This window comes from Pelodiscus sinensis, chromosome 9 (genome assembly GCF_052426305.1).
Source record: "Pelodiscus sinensis isolate ZL-2025 chromosome 9, ASM5242630v1, whole genome shotgun sequence".
Taxonomy (NCBI): Eukaryota; Metazoa; Chordata; order Testudines; family Trionychidae; genus Pelodiscus; species Pelodiscus sinensis.
Window position 1 is genome coordinate 37,444,559 of NC_143060.1, and position 16,061 is coordinate 37,460,619.

A 16,061-nucleotide genomic window follows, 5' to 3' on the forward strand; every position below is an offset into this window, starting at 1 on the left:
GAACATCCGAGGCTAACAAGTTATCCTCTATTTATAAACTAATCTGATGAGCATTCAGGCTTAAATTATTTCTGAATTCCCATCTCTAAAGATCTGTTATCTGTGTTACTGGCTTATGTTAAGTTTTGAGGGAATTATTATGACTACATGTTTTCGGAACTTAAGTACTCCCCAAAGAATTTTTGGAACGAATGATAAATATTTCAATGCAACCTTTACCTCTTCGAGTGGAGTGTCCGAAATCCCAAAACTGCTAAGTCCCAGGTCAGCCAGGGTTTCTTCCAATTCTCTGAAGAGACTGGCGTAAGCACGCTGTTTAAAATCTTTACTGGGCAAAAGGTAGACGAGTTCCTGACCAATACTTTCAATTAACTTTGCTTCTGGAACATGATGATGAATTAGTTCTGTAAGCTCATTCACATCCCCTGTGAAGAGTCAAAATAGTGCTCAAAGAAACAATTTAAATATCTTGGGAATGCTTCCAAAAGCTGTGCTGAAACAAGATGGGGAAGACTCACACATCTCTGTTCATATTCTACTAGACTGGTCTGAATCCTGGACAGCTGTGATCTTTGAAAGATGCAGCAGGAAATGTTTAAATGCCCGTCAATACCTTGATTTGACTTTCATAAGCATCTACTAAAGTATTCCCAAGAACGAGAAAAACTGAAGAGGTGCTCACAGAAAAATTTTCTGCTCTTTAAAGACTTTTTCCTTTCGCGATTGAATCACACATGGCAATACATAGGAGTTTAAAACTATTAGTCTATTGTAAAGGAAGACTCAAGCTTCCACCTTACAGTCTGAGCCCAAGATCTCAGATGTCTCAGAAAGGGGGTTAGTCACAGGAAGGTAATCAAAACCACCAGGAAGCCTTAGCAAGTTCTAAGTGACAATAAAATACACATACCTAAGACAATGATGAAAAATGAAATCTCAAAAGCATGGTTCTTTAGGGGTTAAGTGACATTACACTAGGAGAAAGAGCCATATTTCAAAAGACTCTGCCCTGGACCAGGTGAATGATCCCAATTCTTACCATCCAGTTCTTGCTCGGGACCTTCCACTGTATCTTTAGGTGCACATCTGGAACAGGAACATGAGCACTGAGATCCGCAGCTAGGGGAGTGCTAGTACAGATGAGGAAGAAAGAGGATGTTGCTTCAGATACATATAATGCATGCAAACTACTGTGTAAGAGTGTTGTCCTCAGGAGTTGTTTCATCAGCCTTTACCCTGCTTAAGGGCAGTGAGAAATTTGTCTTAGCTAGAACATCCTGAATATATTAACTCAGACTTGCAGTCTGAGATTTAGCATAATAGACAAAAATTAAATTTCACACAAGCATTGAGTCACGCCACAATGCAGGCGGTAATCACATGGAATTCTAAATAATTTGCATTTAACTGGGGAAGTTAAATGAACAATGGCCTTCAGAGAGCCACTATGTCATCAGGGGATTTACAAACTGGGATCTACAGGATTGAAAACAATCCAAGTCCTTCCTATTAGAGTTGCTATGAACTGCTTTAACCAGGAATTAGTAGCAGACTGACATGGTTCCTAAGCTATTTGCAGTAAGAAGACATGATAGCATCTAGTGTATTGCAGAAGGATTCATGCCTGGACAAATGAGACTCCCCAAGGAGCTGTTCAATGTAAGTGGTGGGGGAGATTTTCAGATAAGCATCAGCCTCCAGAGCTCCACTGACCTAAATGCTGTTTGAACCATTGAAAAGCCCCCTGCACTCAGGCATGTACATTCATAAAACTAGAGAAACTTTATTAAGAGGTGACTATTTAAAATCCCCCAATAGTTCCTCTAATTCCATGAGGCGAGGGGACCTCATGTTCTCATTGCTTTATTCCCTAGGACCTACCACTTATTATACAGCCAGCTTTGTCCACAGCAACAAACAGTAGCTACTCACCATCTGACCTGTTGCAATGAATGAATATTTGAATACTGCTTGTTCAACAAGAGAGCAAAGAACTTACTGAACCGCATTCTCCTCCTTGTGAGGTATTTTTCATCTTGCGAACCAAAGTGAGATAGAAGCCAGATCCAAAGCAGTTCTTTAGAAAGACCGGAGAGCCTGAGCAGAACAATTTTCCTTGTGAAATGATGGCCACCCGGTCTCCAAGGATGTCTGCCTCATCCATGTGATGTGTGGAGAGGATGATGGTTCTGCCTAGGAGAAAGAACAGAGTGATACTCTACAAGGTGCTGTTCCTCCAAAACAACCAGGGCTGTTTGCAGATTACAGAGATTAGTACAGCACTTCTGAAAGAAATTCTCAGAATAAGAGCCAAAGATTTCACTGTGAGCTGATCCTGTAGGGTTGGCCTTATTCAAAGAAAATGGTGAATATGTGGGCAAGATGGCAAGTGAGCAAATTAAAACAAAGAGCTTCATAAAATATAGATGCTCCCAGATGCGTAGGCAAACTCTTGGTGAGGCCCATGAGCATGCAATACCCATACCACCACCACCACCACCATCCCAGGATGCTCTTGAAAAACATCATTACACAACCAAACAAATCTCTTGAGAGTCTGACACATCAACTTGACCATCCATAAATGGAGAACGTGATAAAGAACTGGCTAAACCAGGGTGAGAAGAAGCAGTGACCAAGAGTTAAAAGCTTGGAGAAGGTATATAAATAAATACAATTTTTGATGGGATTCTGCTGCCCTTACTCACACTGAAAGGTGCTAGTCATAGAGTAAGGTACTACTCAGAATGAATAAGTGTGACAGAATTGGGCCCATTGATGAGAAATCTCTCCAGCAATCTCTCCAGCACTCATCCTCAGAAATGAGCAACTTCGGTTTTTTTAATGGGAGTTAGATATTTAATAGATTCAGAAAGAAGCTGAAGATCTTCCTTTTTGTAGCTGTTGTAGGTTCAAGTAGCAGAATATCTAAATGTTTCCAAAGCTGTTTGGCTCCTCTGAAATATTGGACCCAACTGTGCGTCACTTAGGGCGTGTCTACACAGCAGGGCTTATACCGAAATAAGCTATGCAACTTCAGCTGTCTCAATTGCGCAACTCAAGTTGAAATAGCTTATTTCAGCTTTCGGTGCTATCTACACAGCAGGAAGTCCAAGAAAGAGCACTCTTCCTCTGACTTGGGCAGGGGACTGGACTCGATGACCTCTTGAGGTCCCTTCCAGTCCTAGTATTCTATGATTCCCTTACTCCTCGTAAAATAAGGGTTACAGGAGCTGGAGTAAGAAGTCCTCCAACTCAACATTATTTTGACATTATGTTGACATAACTGCTTTTAGTGTAGATGCGGACTATGTTATTTTGGAAGAATGCCAGTTATTTCAAAATAACACTGCTGTGTAGACATACCTTTAGTCTCAAGCTACATCTATACTTTCAAAAGAGGCTTTTTTGAAAGACTCTTTCAAAAAAGCTTCTTTGGAAAGAAAGCGCCTAGACTACAAGCAGATTTTTCAAAAAAGCGAGCTGCTTTTTCGAAAGAGTCTAGATGTTCTCTTTCAAAAAAGCACAGTTTGCATTCAATAGCGCTTTTTTCAAAAGAGTACTTTTGAAAAAAGGTGTTATTCCTCGTAAATTGAGGTTTACCGCGATCGAAAAAACTGCCACGTTCTTTTGATTTACTTTAGAAAGAACGCGGCTGCAGTCTAGATGCAGGTGAAGTTTTTTCGAAAAAAGGCTACTTAAAAAAAAAAAGAACCTGTAGTCTAGACACACCCTCACTGAGCAAGTGCCTCTGAGGAGTTCCGCTAAAATAAAAGTAGATCACTTGCCTAGCATGATACTATTCTGTGAGAGTCACAGAATTGGGTCCTCTGAGCAGTTTAGTCTGCTCTTTCCATATGTATTTAAGTTACTGAATCATATTTCTACCTTTCCTGATCTTTGCCCTAAAACCACATGTCATGAGATAAGAGAATTACATGAATTTACCACTCATATAACATTTGTGAAAGCTTGTACCCTTACACTAATGAAAGCTTATGCAACAGACAGGTTTTTTTGTGTAGGGGTTTAAAAAGTGATTTCCTCTCTGGAGTGTGTTACCTGAGCGATATTTCAGTAGAAGATCCCAGATAGACCTCCTGGAATATGGATCTACTCCAGAAGTGGGCTCATCCAAAACCACCACTTTTGCTTCACCAACAAAGGCAATAGCAATAGATAGCTTTCTCTGCATACCACCTAAAGAGTGCAGGAACAAAACTGTGGGAGTGAGAAGGAAGAGCAGTACACATTGCAGCATGTGATAACAGTTGACTGTTTGTGTCTGCTGGAGACAAGACAAACTGGTAAAATAAGAACCTCGGACTAGAACTTGAACCTTGGACTAGAACTTGAACAAATACACACACCTTTGCAGGAGTTCCAAAAACTTTTCTATTTTTTTTCATTACTTTTCATTTTCACGCAGCATCTGCATTTCCTGATTCTTGCCTGAAGGCAATGCAGGAAGTTCTAGAGATGGTCTCAGAGAGCTTGTCTTGTTTTCATGATATCGTTAGCCCACATTTACAGAACCAAGAGATCAGTGATGTATAAAAACTCCTGAGTACTTACCTAACTCAACCTCCAATTCTGAACCTTTACAGGTGTATGATCGCTAGACCTACACACTGCACCTCCTTGCCACTGTACTGCATACAATTTTACCTTCTAAATGGCATGAACAGCCATTATAAAAATATTGCAGTATTCTAGGGTGTTCATCCAGGACACTGAAGCAGCAGTATTAGAAGAAGTTGCATTGTGGACACTGGTGGGGGTTGGGTTATTAAGGAAACACATATTTCTGTATATTAATTTTTTTTATTCAGCATTATTAAAGTAAGTTTTATGCATCACAGAGACATTCAGAGCTGATGCCTTATGGACAGATTCTGTCACCCACACTGCTTGAGCAAGACCACTGAAATTCAAGGGGCTACTCGAGAAGCAAAGGACTACTCTGGCAGTCATTGGCAGAATTTGTCCCCATGGAACTAAAATGATAGTACAGGTTGAACCTCTCTAGTCTAGCACCCTCAGGACCTGACTGGTTCCAAACCAGAGAATTTTCTGGATGACGGGAAATTAACATTGTCTAGCAGCATTACAAACACTTCCACTGCTTACTGGGCTGTTAGAGGACATTTTGGGGTAAATTAGAGCTAAATAATAATACAGAACACAGAGAGTTAGGACTGGTGGCTGTAAACAAACTTTATGGGACTACTGAAAACTTGGCCGTACCCATGCAAAGTGGACATCTGGCTAACTAAAATCATTCCAGATGATGGATGTTTCCCGACCAAAGAGTTCTGGACTAGAGAAATTCAACCTGTAGAACAAAAAAGGTGCAGCAGATTTTGTGAACAAATCCTTGGGCACCTGACAAGTTTTGAGCCTCTTCATTCTTTTTATTGGGGAGGCCAATATCTTCCAGCATCATCTCCATCTCCAACACAGCTTCTTTTCGAGACCTCCCTTTCAGCTGGGCATAAAACAAGATGTGCTCTGCTACAGTGAGGCTGTGAAACCAGACAGAAGGACACAGAGACAATTTAAATGAAGAAGCAGGTTGCTCGTCAGATCATTATAGCATTCCCTCATTTAAAGACAGAAACTAGTTCATCCCTTACATGTACCAACATTGGCTGGCCAACAACTCCTCAGGATCATCCTGCTCTTCCTTGCTCCTGCTGCTTCTCTGCCTGCCCTTCTACCTGCCTTTCCAAAATGGCACCCCCAACCATCAGAGTAGCCTAGTACCAGGATTCATGTGGTTTTTGGGGAATGGGGCCCTGGATTAGCATGCGCTTTGATTCTCAACCCTTACCACAATGCAGACAGTACCCAGATCAGCAGTTTGCTGATGGGGGGAAAGGGGAGAACAAAGGGGACAATTGCCCTGGGGCCCAGTGATTCAAAGGGGCCTGGTCTCCCAGCTGCTGCTACTGCCCCAGCTCCACCCTTCCCAGGTGCGCCATGGTACATTCACATCTTGAATACTGCGTACAGATATGGTTGCCGCATCTCAAAAAAGCTATATTGGCATTGGAAAAGGTTCAGAAAAGGACAACAAAAATGATTAGGGGTTTGGAATGGGTCCCATATGAAGAGAGATTAAAAAGACTTGGACTTTTCAGCTTAGAAAAGAGGAGACTAAGGGGGGATATGATAGAGGTCTATAAAATCATGGTGTGGAAAAAGTGAATCAGGAAAAGTTATTTACTTATTCCCACAATACAAGAACTAGAGGTCACCAAATGAAATTAATAGGCAGCAGCTTTAAAACAAACAAAAGGAAGTTTTTCTTCAATCAGCACACAATCCACAATCAACCTGTGGACAGGTGCGGCAGGTTTGTATAATTTTTGGTGGTGCCCAGAATGGGTCTAGTCCCTGCCCGCCCCTCTCTGACCCCCATTAGCCACACCCCCTGACTCCCATTAGCCATGCCTCTGGAGGTAACACTCTTAGGGCAAGATGGACACATGACCAGAAGTAAAAGGTGTCATGTGACACCCCTCTCCCCCGCAAGGACTTTTCCCACCATCCTCCTACCAAAAGGGTCCCCACCAAACCTGCCTCATGCAACTATTCCTGTATTACTAGAACCAGTCTGGATTGTTCAAACCCAGCCCTGGGCTCCCCCACAATGGCTGATGCTCCAGGTGCCCAAAGCAACTTCTTGCTCTCTAGCTCCTTCTCCCTCTTCTCTCCCCTGGCCCAGCCAAGGTGGGCAAGGGGCGGGCGAGAACAGTATAGCTGAAAGGGAGCTAAACACTACAGCTGAGCCAGGGGGCAGCCAGATGCCCCAGCCTGCCCCCTTTCACACTGTCAACGGCAGTAAGGCACCGGCACCTGCTGGGCTGGTTCCCACCTTCCCACAAGCTGGGATTCCAGCTGCCTCCATGCAGGGCGGGCGGCCCCTGCCTGATGCCCCTCCGGGAGGCACTGCCAGAGGCAGGGATTGGAAAAGCCCTGGTTGGATTACAGATGGGGGGGTGGATCCCACAGCGATCAAACAGCCCCCTCCAGGGTATTTCTGGGGGATGCCACCCAGGGTGCATGAGGATTATCTGTTGTGATCCCTCCCTCTGGGGCACCTGGTATTGGCCACTGTCAGCAGACAGGATACTGGGCTAGATGGACCTTTGGTCTGACCCAGTGTGGCCGTTCTTATGTTCCTTCTGAGGCCCCACCCCTTTGGGAGCACAGAGCCACCCCCTCCTTGCCCAGAAGCCCTTACAGGTGGGGTGAGGAGGCAGAATGAGGTCAGCAGGCTTCAGTTAGTTATTGACTTATTGAGCATGCTCAGTCCATGTGAGCCTGCTCAGTACAAGCAAAGCAGCCTATCAGAGGATGGGGAGGGCAGCTAACCTTGCATCCCCCCCACACATGCATCTCCTTTTGGGGATTTATAGACAGGATAAAATGGCATCTGTCAAGAGGAGGAGGAAGGATGGTTCTGTCCCTGAGTTACATGCACTGCGGGAAGAGCGCAGCGGAGCAGCATGGGCTGTGGGGACATCCCCAATCTTCCAACCTGGCTGGTGGGGGCTCAGTTCTTGAGTATGGCATCAGATGGCACTTACTGATTGAACAAGATGTTGTACTGAGGGCACATGCCTAGACTCTGCCGAATCGAGTCCATGTGCATCTGGATGTCCTTGCCACCAACTAGGACAGTTCCAGACGTGGGTGGGAACAAGCCTGTTAAGATTGACCTGGCCAAACAACAGAGAAAAAAGGCAAAAGGACAGTTTAGATCGGCGGAGACACTTCTCTGATGGGCCACTAGGTGGCACACGATGACTTCTTATTCCTGTGGTTGCTGAAACACAATCCCACTGGGAAGCATGGACACATCTAAATCTAGTCCAAATACAATACACAAGTGAGCCCCTGGGAATGTGGACAGTAACTCTACTAGTGTGTGGTTCTGGTAGACATTTTCTATATGGTCTTCACCGAGGCTAAGTGTGGTTTGTACACAAGTTACAAAATAGCATTTAAATCAAGTTAAGCCGGGCTAGTACTTTTCTTACCAATTCACCAGGCAAGTTGGCCCAGGCCTGACTGCACATGGCCTTGAATAAAGTTTCCCTGGGGCAGAGAGCCAGAATAATGGTCCTTAGTTTTGAATTCAGAGACACAAACATAACAGTGCTGCCCATCATTTGTACTGGGACAACCCTGCCCTACTGCACTCTGCTTTACTGTAGACTGAAAGGAGCCAGAGACTATGTGGTAGATCATTAATGTGTGGATTTGGTATTACCTTCTGGCTATAAAAAGAAAACATATATGACCCCAGGCTTTCTAGTGCTCTGGTGTTCTGAGACTACAGGGCCATTTAAAATTGTACATAAATACAAAGCTGATATGTTACATGAATACCGCCTACATCTACTGCATATAAACACTGGGGCTATGTCCTACACTAGCTGTGCCCAGGCTATGCACCATATAAGATTATAAGGCAGTAACCACCTCCATTTGAGCTTGTTTTAGAGCATCTCAGCTCTTTCAGACAGAAGGGACCCCTGCTGCCATTAACATGCTTATGGGGGCTTGATCCAGGGACAGGTTTTATCTCATCTACTTGTGTGTGTCTTGAAATCATGCTCTCACTTTTTTATAGCCAGCATGTCCTTGCATGGGAATAGCCTGCCCTTATTGTTGCAGACATGGTAGCTAGGAGAATGGCAAGTTCACAGTCAGAGCAGAAGGGCAATGCCCTGAATTCACACTGTCGGAGCTTTCACCTATCTAACAACTTACATGGTGGTTGTCTTTCCAGCTCCATTGTGGCCAAGGAATGCTGTGATTTGGCCCTCATAGAAAGTAACAGTCATACCATCCACTGCTGGTTTGGGCCTGCCTGCAAAAATCTTCACCAGGTTATGGATGCTCACACCCGGGATCAGGTCTGGAGGCTCAGGTTCAAAAAAAGTAGTTACTTGAAAGGCAAGAAATCAAGAATGAAAAGCGAGTCAGAGACACTCCAGCCACAGCTCTCAGCACCTTGTTGCTTACAGAAGCACGATCTATGAAAACTGCAGCATAAAATCCCAAGGCCCAGTTGTCCCCTCACACTAGTTTTAAACTGGGGGGTAGGTATATTGACTTCAGCAGAGTTATTCCTTATTTGCATAGGTAAGGGAGGGGATTTGTGGAGACAACTCACTCAATCAGGTGACGATGACAGTTCCCTCTTTGTTCATATAGGACAGAAAGAGATTGTTTAGGTTTCATTGTCTGTGGATGTGCTGAGAGATTAAATCAGCCTGGAGATGAGGCTATATTTCTTGCTAAGCCATTCAAGTCATCTGCCCTGATGTGCCTTTTCTTTCACTATGCTGTTTAAAATAATAAAGCTTCCTTTTAATCCTAATGGACACAGATCCAGCCCAAGATCTAAGCATCACTAAAGATCAGTTTTGCACAGAGGTGAATTTCTCCCCAGGAGCACAAAAGCACAATTTTATATTTCACTATCGAGTTCTAGGCAAAGCAAAGATCCTCTGACAAACTCTTTTGTCAACAAAGACAAACGATAGGAGTCGAGAATATTTATTCTACTGATCCTGTGCACTTCTATTTACACAAGTACTTTAGGGTTTTCAAGGAGGGTTATTCTGCAATTGTAGTTTACTTCATTTTTCAGCCACCAGAGAAGGTGCAGTCCAGGCTGGCTGGGTGTGGCCAGACCTTTTGGTGAGCCTCACCTCCCTCAGCAACTCCATGGTTCTGCCATTCTAAACAAAGCAAACAGAGAAGCCCCAATGTGCAAGGTAGGTGCCACAGAGCAGCTACAATCACAGGACTGGACTGCTTTGTACTAAGACACGGTGCTTACCACAGACCTTTCCTTTGGGTCTCAACACCTCACTGAATCGGGCCCAAATTCCCTGACGTACTGGATGCGTGTTTGAATGCTAGGACAGGAGCATGCACACAGGCTCCAGCAACCTGGCTCTTCTTGCTCTGCATGGAACAGTGGTCAAGAGCCCACCACGAGTCTTAAATTTGACATGAATTTGTTTCTCATTTGTCTATAAAACTCCTGGCCCCAGGTTAATGCATGCACTGCAAGGGTCTGTCCTCAGACTCTGTCTTCTGCCTTTTTTGTGGCCATCCTGACTCCTCTGTTATGTTGGCTTTCCTGTGGGGCTAAGGACTGGTACTTCTCCTGACTCCACAGGTGAATGGTGATAACATTGTGTTGTTTGTTGGGAATGCAGAAGGCGGCTTAGTGCAAACTGTCGGCAGCTCACAGCTAGGGCAGATCTATCTTGTGCCTGGCATTAGATGCTGCTCTGCTCTGTACTGGCACCGGATTGGCTAGTTCACTTGTCCTTTGCCCACCCTCTAACTCTAGTCACACCCACTCATGTCACCTCTCAATCCCACTGTTGAGTGTGTTTTATGCCCCGCCTACTGCTACCAGTAACAGTGGAACCTTGAATTACATGAGCTCTACAATTGCTTTATTGCGCATTGTTCACACACACAAGCTACTATATAGTGGGCTGAAGACCTCATGCTAGAAAGTGGGAATGCAGTCTGTTCCCTCTAGTGACAGGCACAGCCCCTGCTACTGCAGTTTCAGAGCTGCTGGAACTTGAGAGCTGATGAGCAAAGCAAAGATAAAGACGTGCTAGAAGCAGATTTGCTAAAATGACCTTTGCCCCTTGCCTGGCTTGTTCCTTTTGAAGCACTGTCCTGTTTCCATTCACCCCGAGTGCAGGTCACCAATACATACGTGAGGATGAGCTCTCATGACCCCAGTTTTACCTCTAGCTTTTCAAGAGAGCTTGAGAGTGGAGCCCTCAGCTTCATGCGGTAGTGGAATCTGCTGTGGAATCACCAGCTTGCTGCCGCAAATTCCTCCCGAGACCACAGGCAGAAAGCTCATCTGTCTCCCCACAAAAGGCAGCCCTGGCCTTTGACTACCAACCAGGTCATATCAGGAATGTTAAATGGGGCTAATGTCAGCATCAGTCAAAGCAGTACAGGCAGAACTCAGATAAATCTCTTGGGAACCAGCCATTCCCCTGCATACTCAGGGCCTGCTGCAGGATGGGCTTGGGGAGGATTTTTGCCTTTATCTTACCTCATCGCTCTCAAATCCTAGTTTAACCCTAGCAAGCCAGCATGTGTCCCCCTCTGGTGTCACTCAGCAAGGACACTAACATGCTGTAAAGACAGACTGAGTTTCCACTGGAAGAGACCCAGCTGCAGAGCCCATATGGTAAAACACTTTCCTTCTGTGGTAACCAGATCAGCCCATAGAGAGGGAGGCTATGGACAGCACGGGAGCAACAGTGAGGTGGCTGGATGTTTCAGCACATCTCCTGGGAAATTTCTTCAGGCAGAGCACCTGTGGAGACCCTGGTAGAAATGAAATTTGAACCTCAATGGAGAGCTGGCAGCAGCAGTACTAATGTCAGCCCTCTTGGGGTGGGGGCAGCACTGACTTGGTGGAAGATGGGAGCTAACCAACAACGGATGGGCTATATGACCCATCACTGGTGGCATGCGAGTAGCTTGATATTTTCTTAGAGCACGTCTACACTGCACACTTATTTCGAATAAGCTATTCTGGAAGAAATATTCCAAAATAGCTTATTTTGAAATAACACGTCTACACTATAGGGAAGCCTCAAAATTAGTCCGAGTCAGGCTCCCTTAATGTGGACATGCTACCTCAATTTAGAGCCCCAGGAAGCACTAGGGAGTAATTACTTTGAATGGCCCTGGGGAAGAGAAATTTTGAAATAGCAGCAGTAGAGCATTCACACTACAGCTATTTCAAAATAGCAATTGCGGAAGAGGCGTTATTCCTCTTGGAATGAGGTTTACAGAAGTTGGAATAAGCCGTCCGTTATTTCAAATTTATTTTGAAATAACAGAACTGTGTAGCTGCTCGCATTGTTATTTCGGAATAACAGCTGTTATTCTGAAATAATGCTGCTGTGTAGATACATCTGTAGGGAAATAAGGGTCCAGGTCAGTGCTCCAACGTGGAATGCTGCTCTTGTTTCTCACATGTACAAGGTTTTGATTCTTTGTGAAGAACCAGGAGGTTAAAAATGTCTAACACAGTCACAGTTACTCAGGTTGCGCTCCTCTCTCGCACTCTCTCTCCTTACTAGTCATTTCCTCTTTGTCCTCTGCCTTAGGTTTCCCCTGCTTGGCATGCTCTTTTCTTTTGTGTTTACATTTGGATTCTTTACCGTCCTTCTCCCCCTGGTTGTCACTCTTTTCTTCCAGCTTTTCAGGGTTGTCTGCTTCTTCTGTCATATTTCCAATCTTTTCCTCTCCTGTGGCCTTCCAGGCTGGACTGCCTTCTTCCCTGGAACTTTTTTCTACATTAACCAAAAGTTAACTGAGTGATTATCATCATTCCTGGAGATGTATTGGGAGAATTGGGACAGTACATAAAAACAGGACTTAGCTTTTACTGTTGTTCATCATCAAAGCCCGTTGCTGACATTAGTAACATAGGAACTGCTCTCCTACTCTTTACACATAGTCCACCTAGTCTAATACCCTCACTTCCCAATACTTAAAACCAGATACTTCACAGGCAAGACTGACATTTTTACAATTCACAGTGGAAGTTTCTTCCTAATTCCAGGAGCCTGGTGGGCTAATTTATATACTAACACTTGTGATCTGATATGCCCTGACTGTGTTGCCAACTGTACACTATATTCTTCATTGTACGTTCACAAACCCCTTCTTGTTAGATCCCTACTTTGTAACTGGGGTTCCATAGGTTAAGTGATGTACCCAAGGACAGAGTGAAAGAGTTAGAGTGCAGTTCCCAAGCATATGCTTCAACCATGCCTCAATACGAATTTATGTGGGGGGAGGAACAAGGTAAGCAAGAAAAATGACTCCTCTAATGGGACTTTTTTCCACAATGTAGCTAGAAGCCGAGGATCACAGTAACCTGAAATGCCATTTGCAATACATTGACATGATCTGTAACTTTATTACTCTATACACAAAGTTTCTTTACATCAGAGTTTAGTTTTGCAAATCCTGTTCCCATTAAAGGTAATGGAAAAACTCTAACAGATCAGTGGTGCACAATGAGACCCCATATGCTGTGCTGGCCTCAGAGCATGTCTACACAGTAGCTGGAAGCACACAGGAAAACTGTCTTGTGCTAACTCTGGGCAGTAATCATTGCAGTGTAGATGATGGTCCCAGTGGGCCGGAGCTCAGGTGATTAGCCCAAGCCTGTCAACCATGCCACAAAGTCCAGACTGGGAGACACACTCTTCTTGGCAACACTAGAGACACACCCTAAGCAACACAATTGCTGTGGGAATACATGGCATGACTATATATCTTTAAAGTGTATCAGGTTGATTTGGCAGCTTAGGGCTTGTTTATACTTACATCACTGCAGCACTTCTGTGAACACATTATCTATGCCATGGCAGGCTTCTCCAGCTGGCATAGGCATGCCACACCCCCATGAGGTGAAAGCTATGTTGACAGGAGAATTCTCTCATCGACCCAGCACAGTCTACACTGGGGGTAAGTCTATTTAACTGTGTCACTCGGGGTATGGATTTTTCCTGATTTCCCACTGTAAACCAGACCTATGTCTACATTTAGAGCTAGAGATGTAATTTCCAGATCAAGCAGACATACTCACACCAGCTCTCATCATACTAGTGAACAAAAAATAATAGCATAGTTGCAGCAACACTAGTGGTAGTGACTTAGCTGTTCTTAGCACAGTCCTGCCTGGACCCTACGTGCCCTAGCTTGGGCAGCTAAATCATGCAGCCACTTGCCACTCCCCGTGTGGCTAGAGTGACTCCACTATTTTTTGCACACTAGTATGTCTGCTCGAGTTAGAAATCACACCCCTCGCTCCAAGTGTAGATGCAGCCTTACTTGCTTTTGCATTTCCTCACTTTTTTCCAGTGTATGATAGTTTCGCTAAAAGGAAGAAAGATGTAATTGTTCATTATAATTGTTACCCTTGTGACACAAATGTGGCTGGGGAAGGAGGGAAGAAGCTATTTAAATAAGCTGAAAAACTAAAAGGATCCTGGTCCTTCAAATGGAAAGGATTCTTCAGAGAGCTATGATCTTTTCAGTTTTACTCTCTCTAGAAAAGAAGAGGGATGAGCAGTGACATATTGAACTCTTGTGAGCCAGTAGGGGCTTGTATTAGGCTTAGCTGGAACAGTAACCTTTCTCTTGATCCAAGAGCAGCACTAGCTTCTCCAGATTACTAAAAATCTATAATTTGTCATCCGTAATTATGATGCATGCATTTTTTAAAATAATTTTGATCCTGGAAAATGAACTGCTGCTTGGGGCAAATGTTCAGATTTCAAATAGGCAGCAATTAATACCTCACTTGGATAATTTGAAAAGCACTATAACAGAACTTACACCAGAAAGCTTTAGCGAAAACACAGGGGTATTGTGAATATTCTGAAAGTAAAATTATTTTCCTACTAGTCATGACGCGCATTCCAAAGGTGGGGCTAAATCCTAAACCTCTCTAAAAGGCATGTCTACACCGGGGAGTTCTTTCAAAATAACTTTTTTTAGTGGAAGAGCAAACATTCTGTCATTTAAAAAGTGATCTTGGGTGTAAAAGGGTTGGAGACCACTGTTCTACTTTATTTCGATGTAAGACAATGAGCCAGATGCTGTTCTGAGTTACCCTAGTAACAATTAGAAGTGCTTAGACAGGCACTCAAAATAGCATACATGTGTCACATATGTACATGGGTACACATACACACAAAAGGCACAATTCTGACCTCATTCCAGTGAGAAGTAGCTCTACTGAAGTTAATAGTTATACTGGTGACAAAGTAAGTGAGACTAGGTCAAGGGAATGATGTGTAGCCCCACTGTAAACAGTTAACAAAGATCAGTATTATGTCCATTGTGATTCAATTCACCAATATTCAGGGTTGGATAATAACAGCTCATCAAATATCCTCATGAGTTAGAGAGAGGTGGCTCTGATGTTCCCAGCTAACCTACATATGCTTTAAAAGCTCTCGGATGGAACACTGACTCATCCTCTAATAACTCTCTAATAATAGTGGGCCCACTCAGAGTTCAAAGCCACCTACTAAGATTCTCACTGTATGTCTGTCTCTAATCTTTTCAGTGGCTCACATAATGAATGCACAACATATTCACCTCTAAACGGATCAGTGGGTTTTCATGTTATTTTTGAGCACCAGAGTTTTCAAATAACTTACCATCAGCAGTTGCTGTTTTCTCAGCGTTTGGGTGGCCAGATCCAAGCCAGTAAGATTTCTGCAGCGGGAAATACCATGACCGTGGTATCCCATACTCCCCTAAAACACAAACATGCACACAGAGTCCGTATAGTATAGTGAGTCCTCATTTTTCTTTAGTCCAGAGCTCAGATATGCAAAGTTTTTAATGTAAATATCAAAACTTGGCATTTCATTAACAATTATGTTGCAGCATATTACAAGATCTAACAAAGGATAACCGCCCACTGTGCTTCCAGTAGAATAACCCATTTCCAAATATTTTGGGAGGGGAGGAAATAAACACAATACGTGTGATCTGAACTAACTTTAGTTTTCTAAAGCAAAATGCAATTTAATTAAGGAATTAGGCTACCTCCTGCCTGGGGCTAGTTTGAACCCTTATTACCAGGCAGTAGCTGCCAAGAAATGTCCCAGTTTCAGTAGGTGGGCTTCTGACCCCAAGCAATGATTTCTTTTTGAAGTCCCCTTCAAAACTCTCCAGACTGAATGGGAGAAAAGCTCTTCATGTTTACAAAGATCACAGTGAGCCTGAATGCACAACAGGCACCAAAACTAAATTAAGAGGCGGTGCAGGCCAGAATTTCAACATGTAGCTTTTTAGGAAAAACAACTGGGGGGGGAATACTTTTCTTTTTTTAAAACAGATCTGGGTTTTATTGGTTTCAGGTTCTGTTCCAAAATGGGAAAGTGCAGCTCAGTAACTTTAATAAATCTCAGTAGCCCAGATTCTGAGATAGTATAATTCAACAGTTTCAT

At 43.8% G+C, this 16,061-nt stretch overlaps 1 protein-coding gene across 1 annotated transcript in view; it reads right to left on the reverse strand.

Moving 5' to 3' along the window:
• Window positions 1-16,061, reverse strand: part of ABCA4 (ATP binding cassette subfamily A member 4) — a 118,107-nt gene that overhangs the window by 45,465 nt on the left and 56,581 nt on the right. Inside the window, exons 17-25 of the mRNA XM_089780536.1 lie at window positions 15,264-15,362; window positions 12,159-12,374; window positions 8,785-8,962; window positions 7,596-7,727; window positions 5,386-5,525; window positions 4,063-4,200; window positions 2,000-2,193; window positions 1,040-1,130; window positions 220-425 (exon numbers count right to left, since the gene is read on the reverse strand). Of these exons, the coding sequence (XP_089636662.1) occupies window positions 220-425; window positions 1,040-1,130; window positions 2,000-2,193; window positions 4,063-4,200; window positions 5,386-5,525; window positions 7,596-7,727; window positions 8,785-8,962; window positions 12,159-12,374; window positions 15,264-15,362 (1,394 nt within the window). The remainder of the gene's footprint in view (window positions 1-219; window positions 426-1,039; window positions 1,131-1,999; window positions 2,194-4,062; window positions 4,201-5,385; window positions 5,526-7,595; window positions 7,728-8,784; window positions 8,963-12,158; window positions 12,375-15,263; window positions 15,363-16,061) is intronic.